Consider the following 26,879-nt stretch of genomic DNA (forward strand, 5'->3'; position numbering starts at 1 on the left):
ATAAACAGCAATAGTTTGTGTTCGGCGTCATTTTGTAACAACGACGCATTTTGTGATAAAGGTTGCGCATTTTGTAATAGGTATTGCAGCATTTTGAAGACGGGCTACACATTTTGAAATAATATCTGCAGTATTCTGTATCAATCGTCGGTTGAAGTAATTTATAACAACATCTTGATGCAATGCAAATTCTAATAATCTTAACTTTGCTACAAAGCACCTAGGAAAAGTAATGTTAAAGGTTACCGTCAAATATCGCACTTTGTTCGTGCGTGATATCGCCGATATATCGGCGATATCTCGGAACAGCCGTTGAAGTGTTTTCTGGGACTAATCACCGACATGTAGGTTTCATTGGAGGACATTTGAAACTTTTGGTCAAAGGTAAGGCGACCCTTGCAAAATCTACGTTTTCCAGACGTCACTCGAACACCTTCACTCCGATTTTCCTGTTAGTTAGACCGGCAGAGTCTTGTTTGCTGCGTTCTTATATACTTCAGCTTTCTGCGAGAGGTGTCTAGTGATCAGCTCTACAAAAAGTACAAAAGGTAAGACATTTTATTGTTTTTTTTTTTTTGTAACTTTGCAACAAGGTTATGAGGTGTGCAGTTGAAATTTAGCCGGGGTGGGTGGATGTAGGAAAACTGTTTTTGATATTTTTTTCCTAATTTGATCCATCAAAATAACGATTAAGGTTGCAAGCTTCTTCAAAAAGTAATTTCATGAGCACGCCGGTGGCTGAAACACTTTACTTTTGAATTTCTGTACATATAGAATGAGATACTACTTTGTGAGATTATGCACAGGCATGCGTTTTTTAGTTGACCTCTTATACTTGCAAGTAGGTCGTCAGTCAGTATACATTTCCATCGGCGCTGTAGTTATTCTAAAATCTATTCCCAAGAAAGGCTTTCTTTTCTTAAATGAATTTGGATCTATGGGCAAAATTTCCTCTACCTACCGACTCTGCTAGGCCAACATTGCGTTATGGCAGACATTCCTAAGATTTCACCCCATTGTAAACACTAACTGTAACTGTCATGCCCTAAGGAATGTGCCGAGACAAAACTCGGTCGTGTTTATTACTCTAGTGTCTCTATGACCTTGGAATGAACTTACTGCTGACTGAGAGGGCCTTTGGATAGTCCACTAGTAACTTGTTCGTTAGCAAATTAGTATAGATTTATTATTTTTTTTATTCATAATAAAATGAATTTTATATGTTATTTACTGTCGCAAATAATGAATTGCAGTACAGATGGGCTCTAAAATTACGCCCTTTGTTTTGGATCTCGAAATTCTCAGAATTCAAGATGTTTCTAAGTATTTTTGTTAAATAAACAAAATCTCGTACAGTTTTGTTTTCTTTATTCACCTCTCACTTTAAGTAATTTTCCACTCGAAAAATGAACAATGACAATTGAAACAAGTATGATTTCATTTTTTGTACTTGACCTTCATCAGGAATTTCCAGGTGTCGATATGTCGCAATATAGGTATGTCATTGAATTAAGCGAACAGTGATAGTTTTCGTGCACTCAAGGACAGGCTAGGTGATTATGTAAATCTGCGTTTCCGATTTCCGTTGGATAATCTTTTGCTGCAGATATGTATCACAACAAAATAAACATGCGTCATTGACCGAGCGAAAGGTCAGGATGCCTTGCAGTGAACTGCGAATTATTTGTTTTGGCTACTTTGAAGACGTGCGATGCGATCCCATTGTTAAACAAGTAGCAGAAGTTTGGCGAAAGCCATGAACTATTTGCACCGGTTACGACATTTTTGCAAGTTTGTTTGTTTTTTTTTCCAGGATCATCGCGGGTAATCAATGAGAAGCATCTCATTACCTTTCCGAGTTAAAGTAAAAGACAGGCTTAAGACTGAGTGTAGGAAACAGACCAGTAGAACAAAAACTTTTTTTTACCGGCTGATGTTGAAACTTACTGATCCCAAACAAAATACTCACACTGTTGTCTTCCGGTTAGAGTTTGGCGTTCATTGTTCCACTGAGCACCACACCTTGTTTGAAAGCCTTGAAACTGTGTACGGAGAGGACCCTTGTCATTACAATGAAGAAAAGTCGATTTTGTTATGATAGTGCCGTTTTTGCAGTTTTTAAAATGTGAGCAAAGGAATTATTGAAAGAAAAGATGTAACTCTAAAAAAATAATAAAATATTTTTAATGCAGAAAATATGTCCGATGTGCATGTCTTTACAAACACGCCATTATGGCAATCTTGACATCGCTGATTAGTGATAACACATTATTTAAGTGTGGTCTCGTTTTTTAGGTATTGCAAAATCATCTCCTAAAATTTATCATTCATATATTTTAGAACCAATTAGCTGCGACTTCAGATAGTTGGGCCTGAAGGAATGTATTCTGGCATGATGGCTGAACGTGGTTTACTAACACTCATAATTTTTGCCCTGCTGTCTATCAGTCAAGGTAAGTATGAATAGGGAAGGGGTGGGTGGTGCGCAGTTGCTCAGGTACTGACACTGAAGCTACATATTCTCTGTTGCCTTTTAGAAAGGCTTATTTAAGGTGGCTCACATGGCCATTTTTATTTTTCAACACATTAATTCATTATGAATTGTATCATCTACACTTTTTCAATTCTCTCTTAAGGAATGGTGTCCAAAAATGCCCAATCAGGCTTACATACTTGTTGTGCTTTAGAGAAAAACCCTTATTTCAGTCTTAATGCACCTGTAATACGAAAACGAGATCAGTTGCCCCCTTTCTTATTACGATTCAGTCAAAATATCAAGTTTTTTTCACTTACTCTGTTGTAACATTTTATCAAGATTTCAAGAGACCAGTATTGAACGAAAGGGTGAAAGTTGCTCACAAGACTGAATTTTATTCTTACGAAAGCTTATACGAACCAATCCTCACAAAAGCGGAAACGAACTGATCTTAATGAAAGTGAAAACAAAGTGATCCTAATGAAAGTGAAAACAAAGTGATCCTAATGAAAGTGAAAACAAAGTGATCCTAATGAAAGTGAAAACAAAGTGATCCTAATGAAAGTGAAAACAAAGTGATCCTAATGAAAGTGAAAACAAAGTGATCCTAATGAAAGTGAAAACAAAGTGATCCTAATGAAAGTGAAAACAAAGTGATCCTAATGAAAGTGAAAACAAAGTGATCCTAATGAAAGTGAAAACAAAGTGATCCTAATGAAAGTGAAAACAAAGTGATCCTAATGAAAGTGAAAACAAAGTGATCCTAATGAAAGTGAAAACAAAGTGATCCTAATGAAAGTGAAAACAAAGTGATCCTAATGAAAGTGAAAACAAAGTGATCCTAATGAAAGTGAAAACAAAGTGATCCTAATGAAAGTGAAAACAAAGTGATCCTAATGAAAGTGAAAACAAAGTGATCCTAATGAAAGTGAAAACAAAGTGATCCTAATGAAAGTGAAAACAAAGTGATCCTAATGAAAGTGAAAACAAAGTGATCCTAATGAAAGTGAAAACGAAGTGATCCTAATGAAAGTGAAAACAAAGTGATCCTAATGAAAGTGAAAACAAAGTGATCCTAATGGAAGCGAAAACGAAGTGACCTTAACGAAAGCGAAATCGAATTTTAACCTTTAAGCATTTAAGAGGCTATGTCTGTCATGTTCACTTGGAGTTTTGTCGTAAATGTACGAGAAACATTTTGGCAGTGACAGACGCTTGTTCTTTAGTTCTTTTGTCCACAAGCAATATTTATTTTTTGCTTTTTTGACCTACAGGTTTGGAAAATTGTACAGAGCCGTGTCTCATATACACTGTTTCAAATAGAATTGACGCAATTGAGTTAGCTTCGTCCAGAGTGGTGAACCTGGTGTCCAATCTTACGTTACCACTCGATCTTGATGTCCATGTAAGTGAAAGAACATTATACTGGAGCGATTCCAACCAACGTGTCATCAAACGTATGAACATGTCCAGTGGTGTCATGAAAGACATTATTACAGAAGACCATGGATATGTCGGTGACCTTGCCGTGGAATGGGAAAGTCGCCTTTTATATTGGACAGATTCGTTCCACCACAGGATTGAAGTTGCCTCCTTAGACGGCGCCAAAAGAAAGGTGCTCTTCAGCGAGTCCTTGAGCTATCCGGCTGGAATAGCGGTGCACCCAAAGAAAGGGTGAGTAGAAAGTGTAAAATGGTCGCATTTATTTGAGGCGAGTTAGTTTGCGTCTCAAGGAATGAAAATTTTGGCAAAGTATCTTTTTGCAGTGACATGGTTTTCCATAGAGGGGCTTGAAAATGGAATGAATTAACCGTCACTGACCTACAGAAAACAATGAGACATTATTTTCCCCTGCCGTCATGAGAATTATGCTTGCTCCATAATCTCTGAAAACGTACTCAGTGAGTTATTTAAACTCATAACAGTACTAGCATTAAAAATTAGGAACAGTCATCGACGATGGTCATTTTTATTTACAATGTCACCCTTGAAGCCCTTATTTGTAACCTGCGATGAGGCGTTCCTTAATTTGAATTTTGCTGGGAGGGCGAAGCACCAGCAAAAAGAACGTACGATCTGAGAGAGACCCTGTTTCCTTCTTGCAGATGGATGTTTTGGACAGATACGTTGGGAGCTGCCAAGATTGAGCGAGCAAACCTTGCTGGCTTTGATCGAACTGTCCTGGTTGATCTCACCAATTCATCTCAGTTCTGGCCAAATGCTATTTCCGTAGACTATACTAACGATCGCATCATTTGGGTTGATGCCTGGACTGGTGCAGTTGATTCGGCTGACTTTCAAGGGCAAAACAGACGAATGGTGGCCTCTCAAGTTCCCATATATCCGTATGACTTCATTCTCCATGGCGACACGCTTTACTGGAGCGACTGGGTAGAAGATGCCATCGAGATGCTTAATTGGACAACTGGCGATTACTTAGGAAACTTCAGCGCCGTGGTTTCCGGTAGTGTTTATGGTCTCGGTCTACTCGATAAATCAAGACAACCAGCGTCAGCAGGTAATAAAGGTTAAGTTAAGTCTTTCAGTTTCCCATGAACATCGTCCTGTTTTTTGCTTATAAAACTCTAGCTTGATGTACCTTGAGGGGCTTGTACAGGCAAGTTTGGAATAGAATTCTACCTCCCTTGGTCAAGCTTAAAGATATGGTAACAAAAAAGAAGAATATATGTACATGTTATGCTTTTCGTGAATATTACGTGAAAAATCAAAAATACAATGAATATTGATACAAAGGAAAGGACGAAAATGTGTTTCTTTTTTTGATTTCTCTACTAGATAAAAAGAGCCATATTCTCTTTCTGAAATTAGTATTGAACAAAACCGGACATAGATATTTTAAAATGAGGAATCCTGTTATTTCACAACTGTCGTTCAGTTTCAATTATAATGGCAATTAAATCTTTTTGAAATTTGAAATTCACGTAAAAGGTTCTCTTCCTTTTAGAAAGTCAGCTCTGTAAGATAGACAACGGAGGCTGTAGTTACTTGTGCCTTTTGACACCTAACGGATCTCTTTGCGCCTGTCCTGATGGCATTCCTTTCTCAAAAGATGGTAAACGCTGCCTTGCAGGTAAGAATTTTCTTTTTCTGCCAGGGGATATTTTAATGACGGTTATTGCCATACGTTTACTAGTTGCTGATCCTGATTTGAATGTTCAAATAAAAAACTTGAAACCAAAAATGACGACAGCGAGGAGACCGTTTTAATTAGAGAAGGTCAGATCGATCAATGCCATTCATTGGAAAGTGAATGCCGCCCACTTACGGTTAAAATTTTATTTTTAGTGACCATTTCTTGATTTTCTGATTGTTACTTGCGAAATAAATCGATTTTGTAATAAATTGACCATATCAGCGCTTTGTAAAAAGAACAATGAAAACAAATTAAGGCTTATCGATGTTACTAGCCATCTTGGGAAAAGGCTGCTGCTTATAGTGATGTGACAAAGGTGAGTGCTGCATAAAAACGACTGTAAAGAAAGCAAAGAACTCGGCTAAAAGAGGTTATGAGTAAATCAAAACGTCCCCAAGACTCTAAATATCTCAGTGATCTATTAACAATGTCTGGAATACTTTAAATGTCACCTAGAATCCGAGACCCTGTTCTCCACTACCTGGAAATTGAAAAAGGACTTTTCCGTTAAAATCCTTCTCATCTCAGTTTCAGAGATTACAACATTTCTTCTCTTTACTGAGGGATCAAACCTGAGACAAATGGCTTTCAACGCTACAACGTCACGGAGAATCCCCCTCAAAGTACCTGTGTCGCAACCCATCGCGCTGGATTTTGACTTTTTGGAAGAAAAAGTCTACTGGACAGACATAACACTAGGAACAATCTCTCGAGCGTATCTCAATGGATCATCTCAGGAGACCGTGGTGAGAGGTGGGCTCAACAACCCATATGGACTTGCTGTAGATCCGTTTGGTCGGAATATTTACTGGACAGACAGCGCAGAGCACGTTATTGAAATAGCATCCACAGATGGACTCTACAGACGAGTACTCATTAAGGATAAGTTGCAAAATCCAAGGGATATTATCTTAGACGTCACTCGAGGGTATACAAATGTATCTCATTCTTTATGTGATTGTTTTAAAGATTACTCCAGTCAGCTTGTGTAAAGCTTTTAGTTTCAGCGTGCGCCAAAAATCAGTAAATTCGTGAATTCGTTAGACAAAATTCGATAGAAAAGCTGTTTGTCATTGAAGTGTTATATTTAGTTATGTGCAAAATGATTGGCCAGTTGCTGCGAATGATGTCAGATGTGATTGTTTCTTTGCGAGCCATATCACCAGTAGTATCTTAATTTCATCAAGAAACAATATCGATGCAAAATGAATGGGAATATTATTTTTTTCTTTTCTTTTTTTTTCTTTTGTTTCGAAAAGTTTTTTCCAATTTTTGCTTTTATTTTACTTCTGCTTTTTTTTTCTTGCTTTTCATCACCAATAGGTACATGTATTGGACGGACTGGGGATGGGACGAGAGGATTGAGCGAGCAGATATGGATGGCACGAACAGAAGAGTGATTACTCGTTATGGGCTGCTTTATCCTAACGGTCTGACTCTAGATGTTTCTAGGAATTGGCTCTACTGGATCGATACTACTTATGGAAAATTGGAAGTGTACGAGTTTCCATCTAACACAAGGAGAACCATAATACCCGCATATAGGGAACCATTTCTTACTTCTCCATTGGGGCTGACACTCTATGGGAGTAATTTCTTTTGGACTGACACACATCTTAATGGAATATATCGAGCGGACCGTAACAATGGAGGAAACGCTTCAAAAGTCCTATCTACTTCTTCTCGACCAGCTTTGATTCATGCGTATGACAGGAACATGAATATTACTCCAGGTATAATTCAACCTCGATTATTACATTTATAGAATAGAAGTAGTGCGTAAAACGTACAACCGAAGGCTCGTATTTCATTAATTGCGGAACACAACCAAGCCGAGAAGATCTGGTTATCTCGTGATACGCAAAATGGTATTTTGCGTGCGCGACAAACTGTACTATGGGTATAACACGAGATACTATTTGAGGACGAGTCTAGGTGAACTTATTCTATCGCATGTTAGTTGCTTATGAAGTTGGACGGTTTTTCTTGGCCCACACTGTATTTATCGTGACATGTATTTAAAGTAAAGTGGTTTTGCCCTTTGGTCACATGTTCTGTTTGTAATATGGGCCTTTCCGCAAATATTTGATGTACATTAAAGTATTTGGTTTGTGCATTAAGAAGAACGGTTGCTTTCGTGCTAGTTGCTTTACTCTCTCTTAATGCAACACCAGAGATCCAACCAGTAAAAAGCAGCCGTTAACGGTTACATATTTGCTTTCAGTTCTCATTTATTATCATTATCATTATCATTATCGTTATCGTTATCGTTATCGTTATCGTTATCGTTATCGTTATTATCATTATTATTATTACTATTATTATTATTAGTTGTTGTATTGGCCCTTGCAATTCATTCTTGTTCCGTTTCCATTTTAATTCTTGGCAACTTGTGTAAAATTTAGACAAAATGAAGGTGTATTCACCTAAGTATGTTATTTTGTAGTAACGGATCAGTGCATGAATCAAAATGGTGGATGCAGTCACTTCTGCGTACTCTCAACCAGTGGTAAAAAATGTATGTGTTCTGCGGGGTTTTATCTTCAAGACGACGGAAAAGGTTGTAAAGGTAATAAATCAAAACATCCATTACACACCTGAGTTTGACTAAAACAGAGTGGCGTGTCTTGGAAATATTTTAATTTCTCTTTCTCAACAAGCACTATTTATCTCTTAAAGTGTTTATGACACAACTTTTCCCGTAGATTGGTAACGAGTTAATTAAAAATATTAATGTTTTTCATTTTTTTTAGATTTACTGTTTATAATACGAAACATAATGTTCTGCGGTAATTATAGATATCCACGTTCTTTTTCAAAAGCGTTCAGAGGCAAAATTCAAGAAACGGAATAAATTGATGAGAAGGAAAGGAGTTACTCCGACTTGTTTTGTCATTTCACTATTTGAAGCTGAGCAAGTAACGAAACTAATTACTTTGATTTTGTCAATCACGTTTTCACAAGGGAATAATAATGTTTTTGATCGTGCGGAATTGCTAAAACTCAGGGATATCCGGAGGATATTACTTTAGTGATATTCCTCAAAGGCGGTGTCTCCTTCCAGAAAAAAAGAGGCCTTTGCATCAGTGATCTTAAGAGTAAACTTCCTTATCGCAGTGTGCAAACATTGTAATACATTTAAATGTCTTCCTACAGCTCAAAGAGAGATCCTGCTTTATGCAGATTATTCATATGACAAGATAATGAGGGTTTCTCCGCACGACTCTGGATCATTTAATCGATTGCCGTTTTCAAACATCTACAGTCCTTTCGCGCTGGACTATGATAAAGTAGAAGACAGACTGTATTGGACACAATATGGACAGATCTCCCGCGCATTTCTTAATGGTTCTTCCCAAGAGACCATTATTGACGAGAACTTGTACACCACGTACGGACTAGCAGTGGACAGTGTTGGAAGAAATCTTTATTGGACCAATGCAGGAAAAAGTATGTTGGAAGTTTCTAAACTGGACGGTTCTCGTCGGATGGCTCTTATGACTCATAACGTATATCAACCCATGGACATTATTCTGGATGTTTATAGAGGGTTAGTATGCAGTTAACAGATGGATTAGTGTTCAAGTTAAATAGGCAAGGGGATAAACAGATTCTGAAGTTAAACGGTCATAGGCGTTTCAATAGTTTCAGTGCTCCAAGTTGCGACCGTTTTGGTCGCCGTGGCGAATGAAAAATTTTATAAGCGACTACAATTTTCAACAGATTTGAAAAAAGAAGTCTGAAAATTTATCGATGTTTGGTGGAATTATCAAACGTACAAACGCCAATGACGCAACATGAACTGTCCTCCCAAACGCTGTCCGTCTTCGTTCCTTTTTTGCTTATTTAGACACATTTGTATTTGTATTTAGATAATTAGTATATATCACACAGGCCACAAATGCTTTTACACGTGCTCAGATTAGACCATTTCCGGAATATTGATAGGAATCGTGATTAATTTTTTTTCTGTCTATACAAAAAATGTTTTGAGCTCGGTAAAGAATTAAGAAATATGTTTTTCGTCTTGTCACGAGCGTGGGACAAAGAAAAAATTACCATCTCTACTATTTCTATCTAAAAACTTTACGCTATCGACATTGCTAATCCTAGAAGTATGCAGGACGCGTGTCATATGAACTTCGTAATAGACCTCGCTCAACGTAGGGTCTCTGTGGCTCAGTGGTAGAGCATCCGAGCGCGGAATCCGAAGGTCTGAGGTTCGATTCTTCATGGGGACTCAGAATTTTTTCTTTGTCCCACGCTCATGACAAGACAAAAAACATCTTTATGAAGAAAGGTCTTAATACAATATTAAGTACGCGTCTAATTGCCACTGTTATTCCACAATAACTTCATTTTAGCAAATTAGGTCATAATATTGCTCGTATTTTTCCTCGCTCCTACCGTACTCGGAAAAATACAACGCAACTCACAAAATAGTCGCGCGTATTTTATGTTAAGCCGTGGGATGAGGTAGAGAGATTGAATAGCGTGAACTGTAATGCAAAGTTAATATTTTTGATTGAGAAACTCGGCATCTTAAACTACTACTTCCTTATAATGGACCAACCTACAAAATTTCTTATTTCCATATTTGACGAGGGTAAACTTTTCTTAATACAAACACTCTGTGAAGGTATGTCCTTTTCCCTGAAGCAAAAAAAATTGGTCACACACATGTTGATTACGACAGATTCCTTTTACCTCTACGATTTCGATATGATACCCGTTGGCTACTGGCATATCATCGTTCCAAACACGCTTTAACGTCGAACCTTTTTCAGTTCCTATGAGTATAGAGGCGTTTGCAAGAGGCCTCTTTCAAATTGATGTATGCCTGTAGTCAAGTTATACCCATGAAATTATGTACAATTGTTTGTTTATTTAAAATGATCTTTGATTCCTTTTCATTTAGTCAAAGTTGTCAACAAGTCGCTTACGACTCATGTTTTGCATAACATTTTTGTTTATAGAGTGATGTATTGGACAGACAGTGGCACTAAAGCAAAAATCGAAAAGGCTGAAATGACGGGCAGAAAACGTGTCGTTATCGTTAGCTCAGGACTGTATCGGCCAAACGGTCTCACACTTGACAGAAAGAAAAACCGCTTGTATTGGATCGATGCTGGGTACCGAAAAATAGAATATCTGGATATGAATCAAAATAAGAGGGTGGTGCTTCTAAGTTCTTACAGCCTATATTATGCCTTTGGTTTGACTCTGCTCGGAGATTACTTGTACTGGACGCCAAGTTGGTATAGTTATGGTGTTTATCGAGCCGATAAGGAGACTGGTAGCGGTGTCACCAATTTCATCAGCGGCACTGGATCGTTAAAAGGCATTTGTGGATATAACCTTAGTGAGCCGTTTCCAACAGGTAAAAATAAATTTAACGAGCAATATCGCATTTTGCACACATCTTTAAATACTAGCCCAAATTCTTCATAGGTATATAATTTTGAACTCCAGTTAATCGTTTGCATTGCTCTCAATCTTTGGTCTCTTTTGAGTTTAGGTCTCTTTTTGTTTGTCCACTCAGCAAACTAGAAGAGTCTTTGAAAGATTTATTCCGTCGGAAGGCGTCACTGAAGTTGTCGTTGTGTTACTCTTTTAAGTTCTTGAGTGACTCCTTCAGGAATTGATGGAAGCTAGTTCCCATACATGCGCTTAAGTGTTAAGGGGACGATGTTCTTACAAGTTGCAAAGCAGTCCGTAGGGAAATTGTCAGTGGATAATTCTATTGCGCATGAGCCAATCAGTATATCTAGGCGCGCTCCCAGAGGAGTACAAAGTGAAGGCTATCCGGTTCGCTAACGTTTATCGCACGTTAATTTCTTGTAATTGAAGGTGGTTTCCCCATCATGAGTATATACCTAGCTTTCCTCCTTTTACTCATGTCATCTCTCTCCCGTGTTCTCTACATTTACACACGCTCAGCGTGGTTGTGAGATTGAGTTAATAAACTTTAACCTCGCACAGTGGCACTGCCTATCTATAAATGCTCTGAGAATAATCCATTTTACTTCATTTTCGAAAAGTGCATGCAAGTTCTTTGACTGTCAGGCCGCAATGTTGAACCCACATAGCTTATATTGTTGTTGCCATATCGGATAGGTATTGCTAGCTAAAGCCTGCATTCGTTGGAGCGCGCCTCAAATAATTCATGTCGATGAGGTCCCTAGTGTACCTGAGACACTAGCGATTTTTCCTTTTTAAGTGAGTGCGTACGGAATCATAATGGCCCAACTATATGAGCGAATCACGTCTTTAAAACCTAAGCGTACACACTTCATTGGAATATTATGCGATGAAGGACCGAATAGCTGGCTTTAGAATCTTGTAGGCTATCATTAAGGTCCCAAAGAATGGCTCTACGTTCCTGAAAACTTCTTTTTAAAATCCAGATCGTTTCACCATCAAAACTAGTGTCTGAATGTAGTAAATTAAACGATATCTTTCTTTAAACAGAAGGAAACTCTTCTTGCCTTGGCGATTGCAGTCATATTTGTTTGTTGTCTCCTAACGGAAGTGAATGTGCATGCCCAAGTCACTCTATCCTTGGAGAAGATGGGAGGACTTGTAAACATGACGGTAATTGAATGCACCACAAACCCCTTAGGGATACAATAATCCACATTTTCTTTTTATGTCATTTTTATTAAAAGCGTCGTAAAGTTTCAAAAATCAAAATAAACATTTCAACTTTCCATTTTAATATTTGTAGCAAAGGGGGTCTCGTCCAATGAAGGCTTTTATCTTTGATAGGACGACCTAGAGCTCCAGACTGACACCTGAAATAGATGCAGGGGTGTTATGCCACAGTGCACAACATTTTGTAGGGATTGACTAAGCTACTCCCATTAGGATTAGCTTTTAATCATTGAAATGATATAAATGCGAATGGAAAGAAGTAGATATGTATTTGAAAAGGGAGATCACATGGTGGACTAAATAGTAAAGCCGGTCCTCCTCAACCTCTTAGCTTCTCAAATACAATTTACATTATCAAAAATTAATAAGTAAATTTTTTCTGGCGTTAAAATTTGAATTTTTTCAGCGCTTTTGTAAATCTGTTAATATTCGGTCCCTCTTGAACTAGATGGTTTGCTAAACTATTCTAAGGTTTAAGAATTTACGGGGTTTTTTTTTTAGTACCTCAAAAGATATTACTTTTCGCCGATGGAAGTCTGAGCCAAATGTATACACTATCTCTGGACAAATCGAACACGAGCGCTAAATTGGTACCAATGGCACATTCTATCAGTCGTCCTGCGGCACTTGATTTCGACAGTACAGAAGACAGAATATATTGGACGGATACAAGCTTGAATACAATATCTAGGATGTTTATTAATGGATCGTCTCCAGAGACTATCATTTCCAGTGGAGTTTATTATCCTTATGGGCTAGCGGTTGATCCAGTGGGAGGAAATATTTACTGGACTGATCATTCTCTTAACAAAATTGAAGTTAGCAGAATGGATGGATCAATACGAAAAACCCTGATTTCTCGAGATCTAGATAATCCAAGAGATATTATCTTGGATATCGACGAAGGGTAAGATTATCATCAGGTTTGCAGTTTAGCGGGGCGGGGGAGGGGGAAGGGTGGTAATAAAGAATTAATTTGGTCAAAATTATCGAAATGTAAATCCCTAACACTGCTCAGGAAAAGCTTTTTTGAAGTGCTTGTGGATCAAAAATTTTGGTTTGTCTTAAATACGAAATCTGAACTTTGGAAACCCTTAAACAGCACTTACCCTCTCTAGATTTTCTGGCTAAAGCGCGACTCATCGATCACTTGCATTGTGAATTGTCTCCACGCTTTTTATACTCCTACCCGATATAGCTTGGTTTTCATGCACGTTTCGAATAGGTGCAAAAAATTGCCCCTTTTGTTTACTCATAGTATCACTGTAGATGTTATTTCGAGACGTTTTTTGCTGATTCATCGGTCTTCATCATGGTTTCTAAGAATGTTTAATGTTGGAATGTGTCATCTCCTAATCAAAGCTTGTTTTTATGTCGAGGGAAATAAGAGTATCTTTTGCATCTTTATTAATGATTATAAAACAAGTTTACTAAAGTTGAAGCGTGTTGTCGACTCCGTGGCGAACTTTGTCTCGTCGGTTTCACAACTTGTAATAATCGATTCCCTCTTTTGTAATTAAATACAGTTTTATGTACTGGTCCGACTGGGGTACCAGCCACAAAATTGAGGTCGCTGGCATGGATGGAAACAACAGAAGCACACTGGTTAAAAGAGGGCTTTACTGGCCTAATGGGCTGACCTTAGATGGTGTAAATAACAGGCTTTATTGGGTGGACGCATGGTTCCATATGTTGGAATACTACGACTTACAGCGTCATACGATTACAACTCTGTTACGTGATAGATATGTATTATTGAACCCATTTGGTTTGACATTGCTCAAAGATAAAATATACTGGACCGATTCAAGTTCGGGTGTTGTTTATCAGTCGCCAAAAGACTCTCCGTCAAATGCAACCGTTCTCGTCAGCGGTTTGTCACAACCATTGGATATACATGCCTATGACAGGAATCAGACTTTTCCAGGTATCAATCAGTCTTGACCATTTCTCAATTTCTCTATCTCTCTTACACATCTGCTCGTTTCAATACATATTAATGATATGAAACGATCTCCAGCAATTACGCTATTTAACATGCATGTAATGATACAACCTCTAGCTATTTCTTTATTTGTCAACTCCAGATCAGTCGCACCGGGAGACTACCGCTTGACCTTTCGTTCCTTAATAATGCAACAAAATATATTCTCCGCATAAGTTTTTGCTAGGTGTGCCCAATTTTCACGATTATTTGCTATAAATGTTGAATCGACAAATATTTCTTTTAACTCCACTTTTAGACCATCCCTGTTCCATGTCTTCTGGTGGATGTTCTCATCTCTGCCTTCTGAGACCGAAGGGATTCAAATGCGCATGCCCCGATAGTCTCGAACTGTCGAAAGATGAGAAAACCTGTGTCCCACAGACATACAGTAAGACACGTACAACATTGTATCGTACTAGTCATATTCTTGACTATTTAAACTCTTATAATGTAAATAAATAGCTTTACTATGAGAAGAAGATTTTCATCAATTTTTTCCCCGACTCTGGCTCCATTCTCATTATTTTCGTTCAAACTCATTTTATGAAGGTATTCTTGACATCAATTCTTGTATTTTCGTCAGAGTTGCCGCAATAATAAACTCTTGCGTTTCAATTTCAATTTCGTATCAGTTGCTGCAGTGAATCTAAATGATGATTTTGCCTGTATTCAGCTCGCTCAGCTCACAGCATTGTTCGTTCAGGTTTTCAGAAATTCTTACTGTATGCTGATGCCTGGAATGCCGAAATTTACATTCTCGATTTGGATGAATCCAATTTTTTGGCCAAAGCTCTGCCGATAGGAGCCTTCATGTATCGACCAGTTGCACTTGGAATGGACATTACAGACAATAGAGTCTACTGGACAGACGTCAGCCTAAACAGTATCAGAAGGGCATTCATAAATGGGACATCACCAGAAGTTCTCGTTTCTGTAAATGTGTCTAATGCTGATGGACTTGCTGTTGACCCTGTGGGAGGAAACGTCTACTGGAGTGACGTTCTCGCCAAAAGGATCGAAGTCTGCAGAATGGACGGAACCATGAGGAAAGTATTGATCGACAAGGATCTAGACAAGCCAAGGGATATAATTCTTGATCTTTCTAAAGGGTAAATACTTTTACCTAGTCATTGTCTCCTAAAAGTGATTCCTCTGTAATGCACAGCGCATCCTGCACTGCGCATCCTGCATTGCACATACTGCATTGCGCATAAAATAATTTGGTGAGTAAGCGCGCGCATTGTAAGAACATAGTATTTGTTTTTTATTTAATGGATGAGGTAAATAGGAACGATGGTCTTTTGCTCTTGAACGAGCACGTTTACCTATATTTTTTAGTACATGATCTTGTTGAACAAATTATTTAGTAATCACCTTATTTTTTGTACACTCTATAACGAAAAAAAAAGTATATTTAAAAAGAAGCTTACTACTTAAGTTCTACAGGATCATTTTGTTTTCATTATTAGTGGTCTCAGGACGGTTTCAAATACAGCCTTCTAAACAAGGGTCTCGATGGAGTTATCCATTAGCCGTTAGACGTAAAATTGACAAATTTAAATCGACAGTCGTAAAAAAAGTTAAACTTTAACATTTTTCCTTCCTACTATTTGTCATTTTGTGTCATTTTGGGTTAACCGTAGCCGTGAAATGGCCAAACTTTTAACCGTTAGCCGTAAACAGTTGGTGTGCTCCTTGCTCTTATTAGGCAAGTTTCAGCTTACGAGAGTGTGCAGAACGGTATATCAGTGCCAATTTGTTTCAAGAAAAAATTCGCACGCCGTTATGTCTTACCAAGAGACTTAACCCAACCAACTGTATAATCTCTTGGTCTCACTTTACTAATATACCACAGGAGCTGTTTAAGAGATGTCATCACAATCTCTTCTTCCTTAGCCATCAGCGCACTTTGTCGTTAAGAGGGAACATTTGCCATAGATATGCCACTTACTTGGTTTTTGCTTTGTTTAAGGTTGATGTACTGGTGTGACTGGGGTACTGTGGCTAGGATTGAAGTTGCTAATATGGACGGGAGCAGTCGACAGATATTGGTAAAAAGAGGATTATACTGGCCAAATGGTCTCACTTTAGATGAAGCAAATAATCGGCTCTACTGGGTGGACGCATACCTTAACACCCTTGAATATTATGATTTGGAACGTCACACAATAACAACTTTGATGGAAGATGGTTCTAAATTACCACATCCGTTCGGTTTGACGCTGTTTGAAGATCACTTGTATTGGACGGATTGGTGGTTAGATGTTGTTAATCGAGCGGAAAAGAAGACACTTTCAAATATGACGGTTGTTGCCAAGGGCCTTGGTCGACCCATGGATATACATGCGTATGATAGAAATAAACCTCTCCCAGGTAAACAACTTCTAACACCCTAGCTCTATGTCTTTTTTGTCTTCTCTGAGTCACCTCCTTTAGAGCCATTTTGAAGTGATGTCTATAGTGCCGTCAACATTAAGCAATGGCAGCTTTTTTTTCAGCTATCCGGAGGCTGTGAAAAAATCAATAATGGATTGCTTACTTCTGATCTACTCGACTGAAGGCGTTTTACTCAGAAACAATTCTGTGCAATTATCAGCTTTTAAAAAACAGAGAAGGAAGATGAAAAAATATATATATATTCTCCATAATTGAGAATATTTGTAGACTGATTCTCATCTTGCGCTCTACCTTGAAATAAAATCCGTAATCATACAGTTCGCGGTTAAAGCTCAACAAAAGCTTATGTTCTCTTAGTTAATACAAGTTATCATGATGGTTTGAGGCAAAGAATGAAAACTAGTAACTTAGTTTCCAATCAATGATTAACAAACACCAACTACTGTATACATAGGTATGCTAGGAGCTGGAGGTGAACTCCTACTTTTTCGTATAAATTTGGAGGAGATCAAATCAAAAGCTATCAAAAAAAGGAAACAGGTCACTTTGCATTACTCATGGTAATGAGCGCTTGACTATGTTGAAGTTTCTTCGTCACCAGATCACCCCTGTTCTAAGTCCTATGGTGGGTGTTCTCACCTGTGCCTTTTGCGACCGGATGGATATCGGTGCTCGTGTCCAGACTACCTGCAACCCGGTGAAAATTGCTCTAGTTCTGGTAAGTGGTTTACTTGAGGATGGCCGTTTGGTTTCGACTAACTATATCGAGAATTTCAGTCAAATATACCCTTGCCAGACGTTTTCCAAGTCAGGTCCAACCAAAACAAAGCAACGACAGTTGAACAACAGCTTTCTTTACTCGACGAGTAAGCTCAGTACATACCGTCCGATTGTTAATGCCAAACACACTGTACTCGTAAATTTTTTTCGGGCAAGTTTTCTTTAAGCGTCGAGTGCATAAAGTTTTTTCCTCTCATAACAAATAACGTCCATGAGAATTTCCCTCCCAAAGGAAGTTATTCTTTATTTAAAGGGGTAAGTTTCTAAAGAAACTGTGGTGTTGTGTCAGTGAGAGATTATAACAGGGTAATTTAGCATTATCTACTGAGTTGATAACTTTAATTGGCCACCGCAAAGAGTTACAAAGCTGACGTTTCGAGCGTTAGCCCTTCCTCAGATGACGAATTACTGTTATTTATGTCTAATCAGAATCTTTTTTCTCCGAAATCAGTCCACCTCTATTCTCCACCTTCTTCAAGTACGCCTGAAGCCACAACAACACAGCAGTCAGCCACCACACAGCATTCAGCCACCACACAGCACTCAGCCACCACACAGCACTCAGCCACCACACAGCACTCCGCCACCACACAGCACTCAGCCACCACACAACAGTCAGCCACCACAGAGCCGTCATCCACCAGACAGCAGTCATCCACCACACGGCAGTCATCCACCAGACAGCAGTTATCCACCAGACAGCAGTCATCCACCAAACAGCAATTATCCACCACACAGCAGTCATCCACCACACGGCAGTCATCCACCAGACGGCAGTCATCCACCAGACAGCAGTCATCCACCAGACAGAAGTCATCCACCACACAGCGGTCAGCCACCACACAGCAGTCGTCCACCGGACAACAATCAACTCCTCCAGGTCCTTATGATTGTCGTTCGAACAAGTGTAAAAATGGAGGATCTTGTGTAATCCCTGGTTATTTTTGCGAGTGTCCGAAGTATTATGTTTGGGACCTCTGCCTTGTTTACGTTGGTAAGCGTAAATCGATTAAATTGAGCTTATACTCTTGTTTATCAAGCCGATTTGGTTAAACCAGGTCATCTGTTCCCTTACACCACAGAGAATTAGTATGTGGGGAAGATGGTAGAGATGTACATGTAATCTATCTGGGCCGCGCTCTGCTGTAATCGCATTTTCGTCGTCTTTAGATCTACCGCATGCACCACAATTTTGGGCAAGAACTTATGCAGGAACAGGCCGAAAATGAGAACTTTTCAACCAAAAACGGAGTAAATTACAGGCTAGATTGTAAGAATTCCTATTCTAGAGAGGTACTAAGGATATCTTACTCCCCTTTGTGTCAGTAGTCGTAAAAGATCAACTAGGGTTAGAAAACACGAGTATGGACAAAAGATGCAAGTCATAACACAGGTTCTAGATCAATACAAAAGTTAGCTGCAAAACTCAAAATGAAAGTGAAGAAGCTGCCCAGAAATAATTAGTGCTTGTTAGAAGGACTTCATAACATCATGTGAAAGGTTTGATATCTCTCAGTAACATCATTGTAATTGCAAGAGGTACTTTTAAGAATGCTGTTCTCATTTTAGGTTCAAGCGCCGTAGAAGTAGAGGTAAATCTTCAAAACGAGGTAAGGATGCTGCGTTTTGTTTCTTGCTGACACCCTTCCCCCTCGCCCCCCCTTCCCCCCCAGCGTAATCAACCTTGCATATTTCTTTTAAGGCATAAAGCGTTCCGTAGAAAGTGCAAGAACGGTGAATCAAGTTTTCATTGGCGGCAGAAGTCAACATTTTTTATTTCTTTTCCTTTGTTATCCCGACCATCAATTTCAACAATGACTGATTCCCCATTTGGTTGACGAATATCCAGTAACCGTATGAGCTCTAGAAAAAACTGGCTACTGCTTCCTCACGAACCGCATCTAGATCTGGAAAAGATTTAGCTTTTTTAAAGTGGACTTGGAACTGAATTTCCAATGTCGGATCCTTTGCTCTGTGACCAAGTAGGTTTGTTTCGGTGGATTCGCTTTCATCTCCTCCACTTTCTACAAACAACAGCTCTAAATGAATAGCGCCGAGAGCTAAATAAACCTCAAGTTGTGTTTATCTTGAACAAACTTCTCACCAGATAGCACAATCCTATTTTCATTTTGTTGAATTCTGTTTAGGCGCAATGGACAACGTATAACTTCCGAGCTGCGGTGGCAAAAGCTTGCACGGGTTTTTTTTGCGGAGATGAGGAATGTGCAAGGTAATGGTAGGATCTGATTTATGTATTTGCCCTCCTTGCATTGGAGAGTTGACCTTCTTTATTTAAAAAAAAATAGTGAAACGAATTCCTTTATCTGATTGACAAACGCTCGCATATTCGTGAATTTTACGTCAGAGGAAATTTTTGAGTCTTATTATTAATATCAACACCTTCAACACCTCCTTCAGACCAGATCAGTCAATGAGCGAATTTTTTCAAACCCCCCCCTCCCCTCCCCCTACCACCGCATTTTAGGCTTTTCCTTAAATAAGTGTGAATTAAAATTCACTTGCAGGATGTCAAAACGAGATGTTAATTCGGAAAGGAAATTCGTGGCTTCCGACGCCAAAATACTTGGACTTTCCATTAGTGGGGAAAATACTTTGAAAGTAGAAGTAGCTGTTTTATTTCCATCTGTGGAAGGCCAGGTTCCTGAACCTGTACCTCGTGCTACACTGGAACAAATACTCCAGAAAAGTGAAGAAAGTCTTGGGGCAGCCATTGGAGGCACGATCATTAGGATTGGTAATAACACTTTTAACCTTAATCGCGCTTCTCTGGAAAAAGGCGGTCAGCCAGTTTCTTTTAATAATATGAAAGCAAGACATACCATAGAGTTTGAGATCTATTGTAGGTTAATGGACGACTAGCTAGTATCTCCTCTGGGTTCCTTTGCTATGGAGAACCACACACTTCTGTCTCCAGACTCCGACTTCTACATCAATAAATGCAGAGTTTCAGAAATTTAGGTATTTCAAAGCTTGTAGCTTGGTCAATGACCGTGACAAAAGGAAGCGTTTTGGTTACAAACTGAGCTAATTCTCATAAGCCACCCCTTCAATATGTTATCATAAAAAATCGATGTAAGGCTGCCTTGAAAACTTTGCGCCGATTTAAGTCACGTTTATTTTTTCACATCTTTTTTTTTTTGGCCTCCATTTTTGAGTCATCAATTGGGTGGTTAACTTTAGCTTATTTGTGTGACCCTAATTTTCATTCAATGTACCGAAAATTCTCGATATCTACCGGAACGTTTTAACGATTTCGAAAGAATAGATTTTCGTTTCGCCCACCCTTCCTTCACAAAGCCTATATCACAGACTTTATATGAAGTGCTCCAAGCGGTATGATTCCTTCCCTTGTACACTATATACTAACAGGTAATTTAGTGTTAACAACTGAGTTAAAAATGTAAATTGGCAATTGCAATCGCTCTGACGAAGAGCTAATGCTCGAAACGTTAGCCTTTAAACTCTTTACGGTGGCCAATTTCCGTTTTCAACTCAGTTGTTCACACTAAATTACCCCGTTATACTCTCCCACTGACGTAGTACCACAGTTTCTGTAGAAACTTGCCCCCTTTATGCACTTTACTAAGTTTGGCGACGATAATTATATAATATATCCACATTTGTGTCAAACATTGCAGGAGTTGTTTCTTTTTTTAATACCATGTTTGAGGTACATGCGGTATATGAGCTTAGATACCAGGGCCTGTGCACCAATCAAAACTTAGGACCTGATATGTATCACAGACACTTGTAAACTTTTTAACGATTATCATATTCTACCTTTTTTTCAAGGCAAAAGACAGGTAGAGAATCCAACAAATACTGAAAGGTCTACTCAGGATAAAGAGACGTTAAACGTGCCAATTGTTGCTGGGTTAGGAGGCACTGTTGTTCTGTTGGTGCTAATCGTGGTATTCTTCGTTTACCAAATGATGCGGTGAGGCTTTCAAAAGAAGTCACTTTCTTTTATTAATCAGTCAATCGACCAGTCATTTTGAAGTACGCCAACATATTTTGGCTTTGACATTTATAATCCTGCTAATCTCTTTCGTCCTTGTCATTCTCCTTCCTTTTTATATTCCATTCTGCACCTTCTTGCGCTTTGGAGTCTCAGTGTACCTTAGAAAGCTTTTCAGTATTTTATTGTTTCATTCTATTATAAATCACTTACTCCTGCTACAGAAAAAATAACACGAAACATCGCGACGTAGTCCCTTGGAGCTCGGAGACGTCCCAATAAACTGCAACTGCATTGGAAATTTCATTTATTTCTATACTTGAAAATGGAGAGAATAAACATGACAGAAGGTCATGTATGAAGAATGGCCGGCTGTTGTTGTGGTTATTGCCTTTTTTCTTAAGATATATCTGATTTGTCTTACAGGAAAAGAAATCATACAGGAAAAAGGACAGACGAATTCTATTTGGACAGTGACTTTGTGCACCCCAGAGCCAATTCTATGGTTACATTTGAAAACCCAGGGTATGTCGGGGAAAACACGACGTATGAATCCATCCACCACAGAAGTGGATCGGTGATATCCAGACAAGAGCAAGTCAACGGGGTTGGATCCTTGGACAACAACAACGCCACACAGCAAGCAACCGAAAACACTTTTATGAGTAACCCAACCTATGGTGTGCCATTCACTAAAGATCCTACAAATATCGAAGATTCTGAAAATCGCTATGCCACCATTGAGGAGAAGAAGACAGAGCCCTAGGCGAAAGAATCCGGGTTGGCTGATAGAGTTAGTTACGTAAATCTTGTAGAATAGCACAGAAGACATTGATAGTAACATGCTGTAGCGAAAGTGAATTAGGTTTCCCTGGCAACTGCATTTTTCTTTGTTTATTTCTAAAGAGCTTTAGCTACAAAAAACATGCCGGAGTCGATGTTTCCACAACATCCCTATCGGCTTTTTTTGGGGCTCGATGTTGGAATAAAGAGAGATTCTTTCAATTCCTTTAGTCGCAAGCTTGGCACAAACGGGTTTTTTTCACTTTTTTTTTTTCATTTTCCCTCCCAAAAACCGACGAAAGTGCGTGTTTTTCCATCTACACTGCCATGGGAAACTTGTTAGTTTGAATTCACCTTTTATATTCCTTTAGTTTGCCTTGCGATCTCTCTTGAGGCAGGAAAAGGATAGGGTCACCATAAAAATCTGATTTGTATAAATTGTGGCAATAACTAAAATTTTTTTAACATTATGACGAAGCTACGCTTTAGCATCCAGATCTTGGCGGCGGTAGAATTAAATAGATTTCTGTTGTCTTAGAAAAAGTATGCACAGCGATTTTTAACTATTAGCCTTCGCACAATTACTGCTGTTAGCATGAAGGCTCCAGTTGAAGAGAATTGGGATGGTATTACCTCTTGAATGCTTGAAAAGGATCTCCCTTGCTCTCTTTTATGCAATAGTTGTTTGTCATAAGGGCAGCAGAGAAGAAAGAATAAGGAATTAGTCACATTACTCTTACAAGTACTGACGATATTCCTAATCACAATATTAATGTTGCATGCATTTTGAAATTGTTAGATGCACCTTTCTGTTTATGTTATTATAGCAAATCAATTTGACTTTTGCTTTTTGAGTGGATCACGATTGGCTTTTTTTCGTTGTAATCTACTTAGTTTTTACGTATATTCATTCCTGGTGTGAAATCCTCGTTAATTGAGCGAAATAAAGTTTCTTGAGTTATTTTAATGTCATAAAAATTAAATATTTTTTTCCATCAGTGTTATTTCAAATAATCACAGTTAGAGAGAAAAGATTAAAGATCTTGGGTTAATCATGTTTCAATGTTTACTTTGCATGTTATAATCCCTGTTGATGTTATTACCTAGCTTGATATCTTTCCTAGTTCGTTCATTATATATTTCCTATTACTCGTATTGAGTCAGTGTTTCGTTTTGCTTTCTCTTTTTTGTGTTTTCTTTGATCGCGGCCTCTGAAGGAAATCTTCTTATTCCCTATTCTGTCTCTTTCTCGCTTCCTTCTGCGCTAGGCCGATACAGCATTCCATTTTCCTTTTTTTTTTGCACTTTATTTTGCGTTACTCATCATATCTATTTGTTTTCCTTTTACCGAGTCTTTACTGCCATTTGTTTTCTTGTGTTTCTCCTTTTGCCGGCATCCTACTTCTTCCCGCCCTCCTTGAAAGAAACTTATGGAAACTCATTCCTTTTTAATAAAAATAGTCCTTCCAGAAAAAAAAAAAAAGCTTAAAGGACTGATCACTTTAAACAAATTGGGACGATGGCTCGTCGACTCATTGTTCGGAACGTGTCCGTTAATATTGCGTGACAAGTTACCTCGTGTGAAAACGTTTCGGGGAAATTTACGATTTTTGGTAGCGAGCGAGCGTGACAGTTTTGTTGCTAAAACCATAATTACAGAGACCTTTTGTAGTGAGTTATTTGGTGCTACACAAACTTTTCCCATACAATTCAGTTCTCTCGCTCCACAAACCGTATAATTTGTCATGCCTTGAGCACGAGAATGTGGACTCAGAGTCTCTGCTGTCAAGTTCTTTTGTATCATTTAGACAGTCCGGAGATCTATTATGCCGAATACTTCTATGTTTTGTTTCGTCGTTGCTTTTGTGTAATATACAGCAAATGATCAATCCCCATTTCTGTAAACTAGTAGAGCATCAGCCCACCTGAGCCCCCGATTTGATATTCCAGCAGTCGTAGTTACTACGAGTAACTATTTACACTGTCATGTTTTTCTTCTTCAAGTCTCGCAGTGTAATATGAAAATATTTTTGCAACGGTCCGTCCTTTATTTAAGCACTCTAACAAGTTTTTTTCCTTACATATTGGTTTCAACCTTTTAATCTACTTTGTCTGTTGGATACGGGAAATGCTGAGTTTGAAATTTTGCGGATTGCTCCGATGAGTTACTAGCGGGAAATTATATGGGGTTTGTTTACATCTAACTAGGTAAGATTTAAACACACATTTATAGCATTCTTTCCCTTTAGCGCTTTTGCACTATTTATATATCAACCTTCACAGATGCACGAAGCCAACATTATTCCGGTAGTGACGATTATTTATTACATGCATTTGTAATTTCGATTAATGGGGCATTTTCTCCAACATAGGTACATGCATTCTTTCTGAGGTTAGAGATGACTAAAGAAAAGGATAATAACTAGTCGAGGTCTACAAAATTATCTCCATAAGTGTTGCAAGGGGTTTTTGATATCTGATTCATGTTAGTAATTTCAGAGGTCTTTCAATGTTTGAATTACTTCTATTTAAGTTGACTGTCACCACTAAACCAAAATTCTTCTTCCTTAGTTTGTTTTCTTTTCCTCATCAGATCAAGTTAGATTGGTCTATAATGACTGAATGGTAGACAGATGGATGGAATGATCAACTGACTTACGGACTGACTGACTGACTGACTGAGTGCTGGACTGTTTGTAGTTTAACTGGCTTACTGACTGAATGACTGACTAGAGACAGACTAACTGACTATCCAACTGACTGGCTGACTGACTGAACAGAAAATGAACAAATGAATAGATGGACTGATGGATGAACAAGCTGACTACCTAAGTATCTGAGAGACTGGCTTACTTACTGACTTATTAACTTACTGACAGACTGACTAATTTACTTACTAACTGACTGACCAACCCCCTGTCTGAATCTTGTGGACTTTCCCATTCATTTCTTTGCTGAACCAGGTAAGAAAAACTAGTACTTGAGCCTTTAGTTGATCAGGTTCTGTACCTGACTAGGTCATTGGGGCTCTTACTTGGTGTAGAAGACACAGTATTCGTCACAGTAGAATTTCATCACAACTGGAAATAAGAAAACAATGAAAACAATAGTGTGACATATACTGTGTCTTGTACGCCAAGTAAGAGCCATCATTGCAGTGCATTCTTGGGGAGGATTCTTTACTCTCACCCTACCTCTCTCTACCCAGGTGGACAAATGGGTAGGGGCAAGCTGTCAGGAAAACCTGTTGCAATGTGAGGAGTATCCTGGGATGGGCAAGCACTCCACCCAGTGGGGATTAGCTGTACTTTCTGGTTGTTTTATGCTATGGGTACAAGGGTAAGTTACAGCCAGATGAGTGACTGGGCTTGATTGTAGGCTTTAACCTCAACCCACTTTTCTTTTTTTTTTTTTCATAAGGGAGTAAAGGTATAGGGTGGGACCCAGAAGTCTTTACAGTATCAGCTAGTCTAATTACTCCATGTTACAGTTCTGGTTATATTATGAATCTATACCTCATGGATCACTATGAATCTGGGCCATACATATTCAAATTGTCTGGAAAATGTTGCTTTGAAAAGGTTTATTCTAGGGGTTCACTACCATTCTTTGGGGGAAGAAGGCTATAATTGTTGAGGTACTTAAGGATTACATCTGCCTTAGGAATGATCTATTTTAAAAATAATGAAGATGAAAAATTCTCACAGTGAGCTACCCAATTTGTTCTTTCAAATTTCTTGGTAAGAAATATGTTTATATTTTTTTTGTTTGGGAGGTGGGGAGTTAGGGGTGAATCTCCTGCATAAATTTTTCTTCCTTTAAGAAGAAGTTTGACAGGCGAATCATGCAGATTTTATTCTTAGCTGTCACTTAGCAAGTTTTAAATCTTGTATTTGCTCTTTCTGCTGTAGATTTCTCAATGCTCCATCACTTGTGTTTATTATTGACAAGAACTATAAACCAAATAAACCATGGTTATACAATGTATGTGATCTTTCTTTGTTTTTGTGTTTTGAAGGCCTACAACAGTCAAGCCTTACATGAGTTTGGTTGTATGAGTTTGGTTGTTACATGAGTTTGCGTACCAGCTTCACTATAATTTTAACAGGTTAGAAAGTTCTACTTCCAACTTGCACTAGATCTCTTTTGTTAACCAAGGCTGATTCTTGCAAAGCATCATCCAGCACATATTCGTTTTGAATTTGTTCCTGGCTTAATTTATTACACAGACACAGATGTTCAAATTAACTGTGCGTGTCACTCAGCTTTGAAGGAGAAACAGGAAGTAATGGTTGGGGTCTTTACCATCACTTACAGCGTAGTTTATCACTTCGTTAAAAGGGGAATGCATTACTAAACCATAAATCTATATTCAAATGGTGAAATATCCTTCTATTATGAGTTGGCCTTTGATCAAATCACGAAATTTTCCTTCTGTTGTTGTTGTGTTTCAAATTAACACCCGGAAAATAGCGAAAGAGTCGCAAGTATGGAAAACATGAAACCGAAAGTAGACTTTCTGGCCAAACCCCGATGCGTCATTAGAAAAAAATTTGTTTACAGAAGACATTTCTCACACGATAAAGATGAAATATGTTTGGGCAGAGATCAAAAGTTATTGCTTGGTCAGCGTTTCTGAAAATTCTGTAATTTTGGAACCTTACAGCGT

The 26,879-nt window shown here is 38.4% G+C and overlaps 1 protein-coding gene and 1 long non-coding RNA gene across 2 annotated transcripts; both read left to right on the plus strand.

The window, feature by feature from the left end:
- Nucleotides 1-68: 68 nt before the first annotated feature.
- Nucleotides 69-23,274, plus strand: LOC131795729 (low-density lipoprotein receptor-related protein 5). Its single transcript, XM_066165021.1, has 23 exons — nt 69-548; nt 2,341-2,453; nt 3,751-4,150; nt 4,582-4,994; nt 5,442-5,567; nt 6,159-6,558; nt 6,954-7,363; nt 8,077-8,199; nt 8,787-9,180; nt 10,607-11,010; nt 12,102-12,224; nt 12,786-13,191; nt 13,811-14,211; nt 14,528-14,659; nt 14,975-15,380; nt 16,244-16,644; nt 17,270-17,386; nt 17,900-18,442; nt 19,018-19,058; nt 19,596-19,678; nt 19,974-20,203; nt 21,262-21,406; nt 21,854-23,274. Exons 2-23 carry the CDS (start codon nt 2,381-2,383, stop codon nt 22,191-22,193), a joined length of 6,111 nt encoding a protein of 2,036 aa, XP_066021118.1. The 5' UTR covers nt 69-548; nt 2,341-2,380; the 3' UTR covers nt 22,194-23,274.
- Nucleotides 23,275-24,242: 968 nt separating this feature from the next.
- Nucleotides 24,243-26,797, plus strand: LOC136280486 (uncharacterized). Its single transcript, XR_010717259.1, has 4 exons — nt 24,243-24,418; nt 24,804-25,173; nt 25,419-25,549; nt 26,229-26,797. It is a non-coding gene; the product is annotated as an uncharacterized lncRNA (long non-coding RNA).
- The last annotated feature ends 82 nt before the right edge of the window (nt 26,798-26,879 follow it).

This window comes from Pocillopora verrucosa, chromosome 4 (genome assembly GCF_036669915.1).
Source record: "Pocillopora verrucosa isolate sample1 chromosome 4, ASM3666991v2, whole genome shotgun sequence".
In the NCBI taxonomy this organism is placed as follows: domain Eukaryota; kingdom Metazoa; phylum Cnidaria; class Anthozoa; order Scleractinia; family Pocilloporidae; genus Pocillopora; species Pocillopora verrucosa.

Bases quoted from the DNA above. Each gene is read 5' to 3' on its own strand.
- LOC131795729 (XM_066165021.1), top strand. From the start codon at position 2,381: ATGTATTCTGGCATGATGGCTGAACGTGGTTTACTAACACTCATAATT. The intron at 15,381-16,243 runs GTAAATACTTTT...GCTTTGTTTAAG, and splicing joins ATTCTTGATCTTTCTAAAGG to GTTGATGTACTGGTGTGACT. The intron at 21,407-21,853 runs GTGAGGCTTTCA...TTTGTCTTACAG, and splicing joins TTCGTTTACCAAATGATGCG to GAAAAGAAATCATACAGGAA.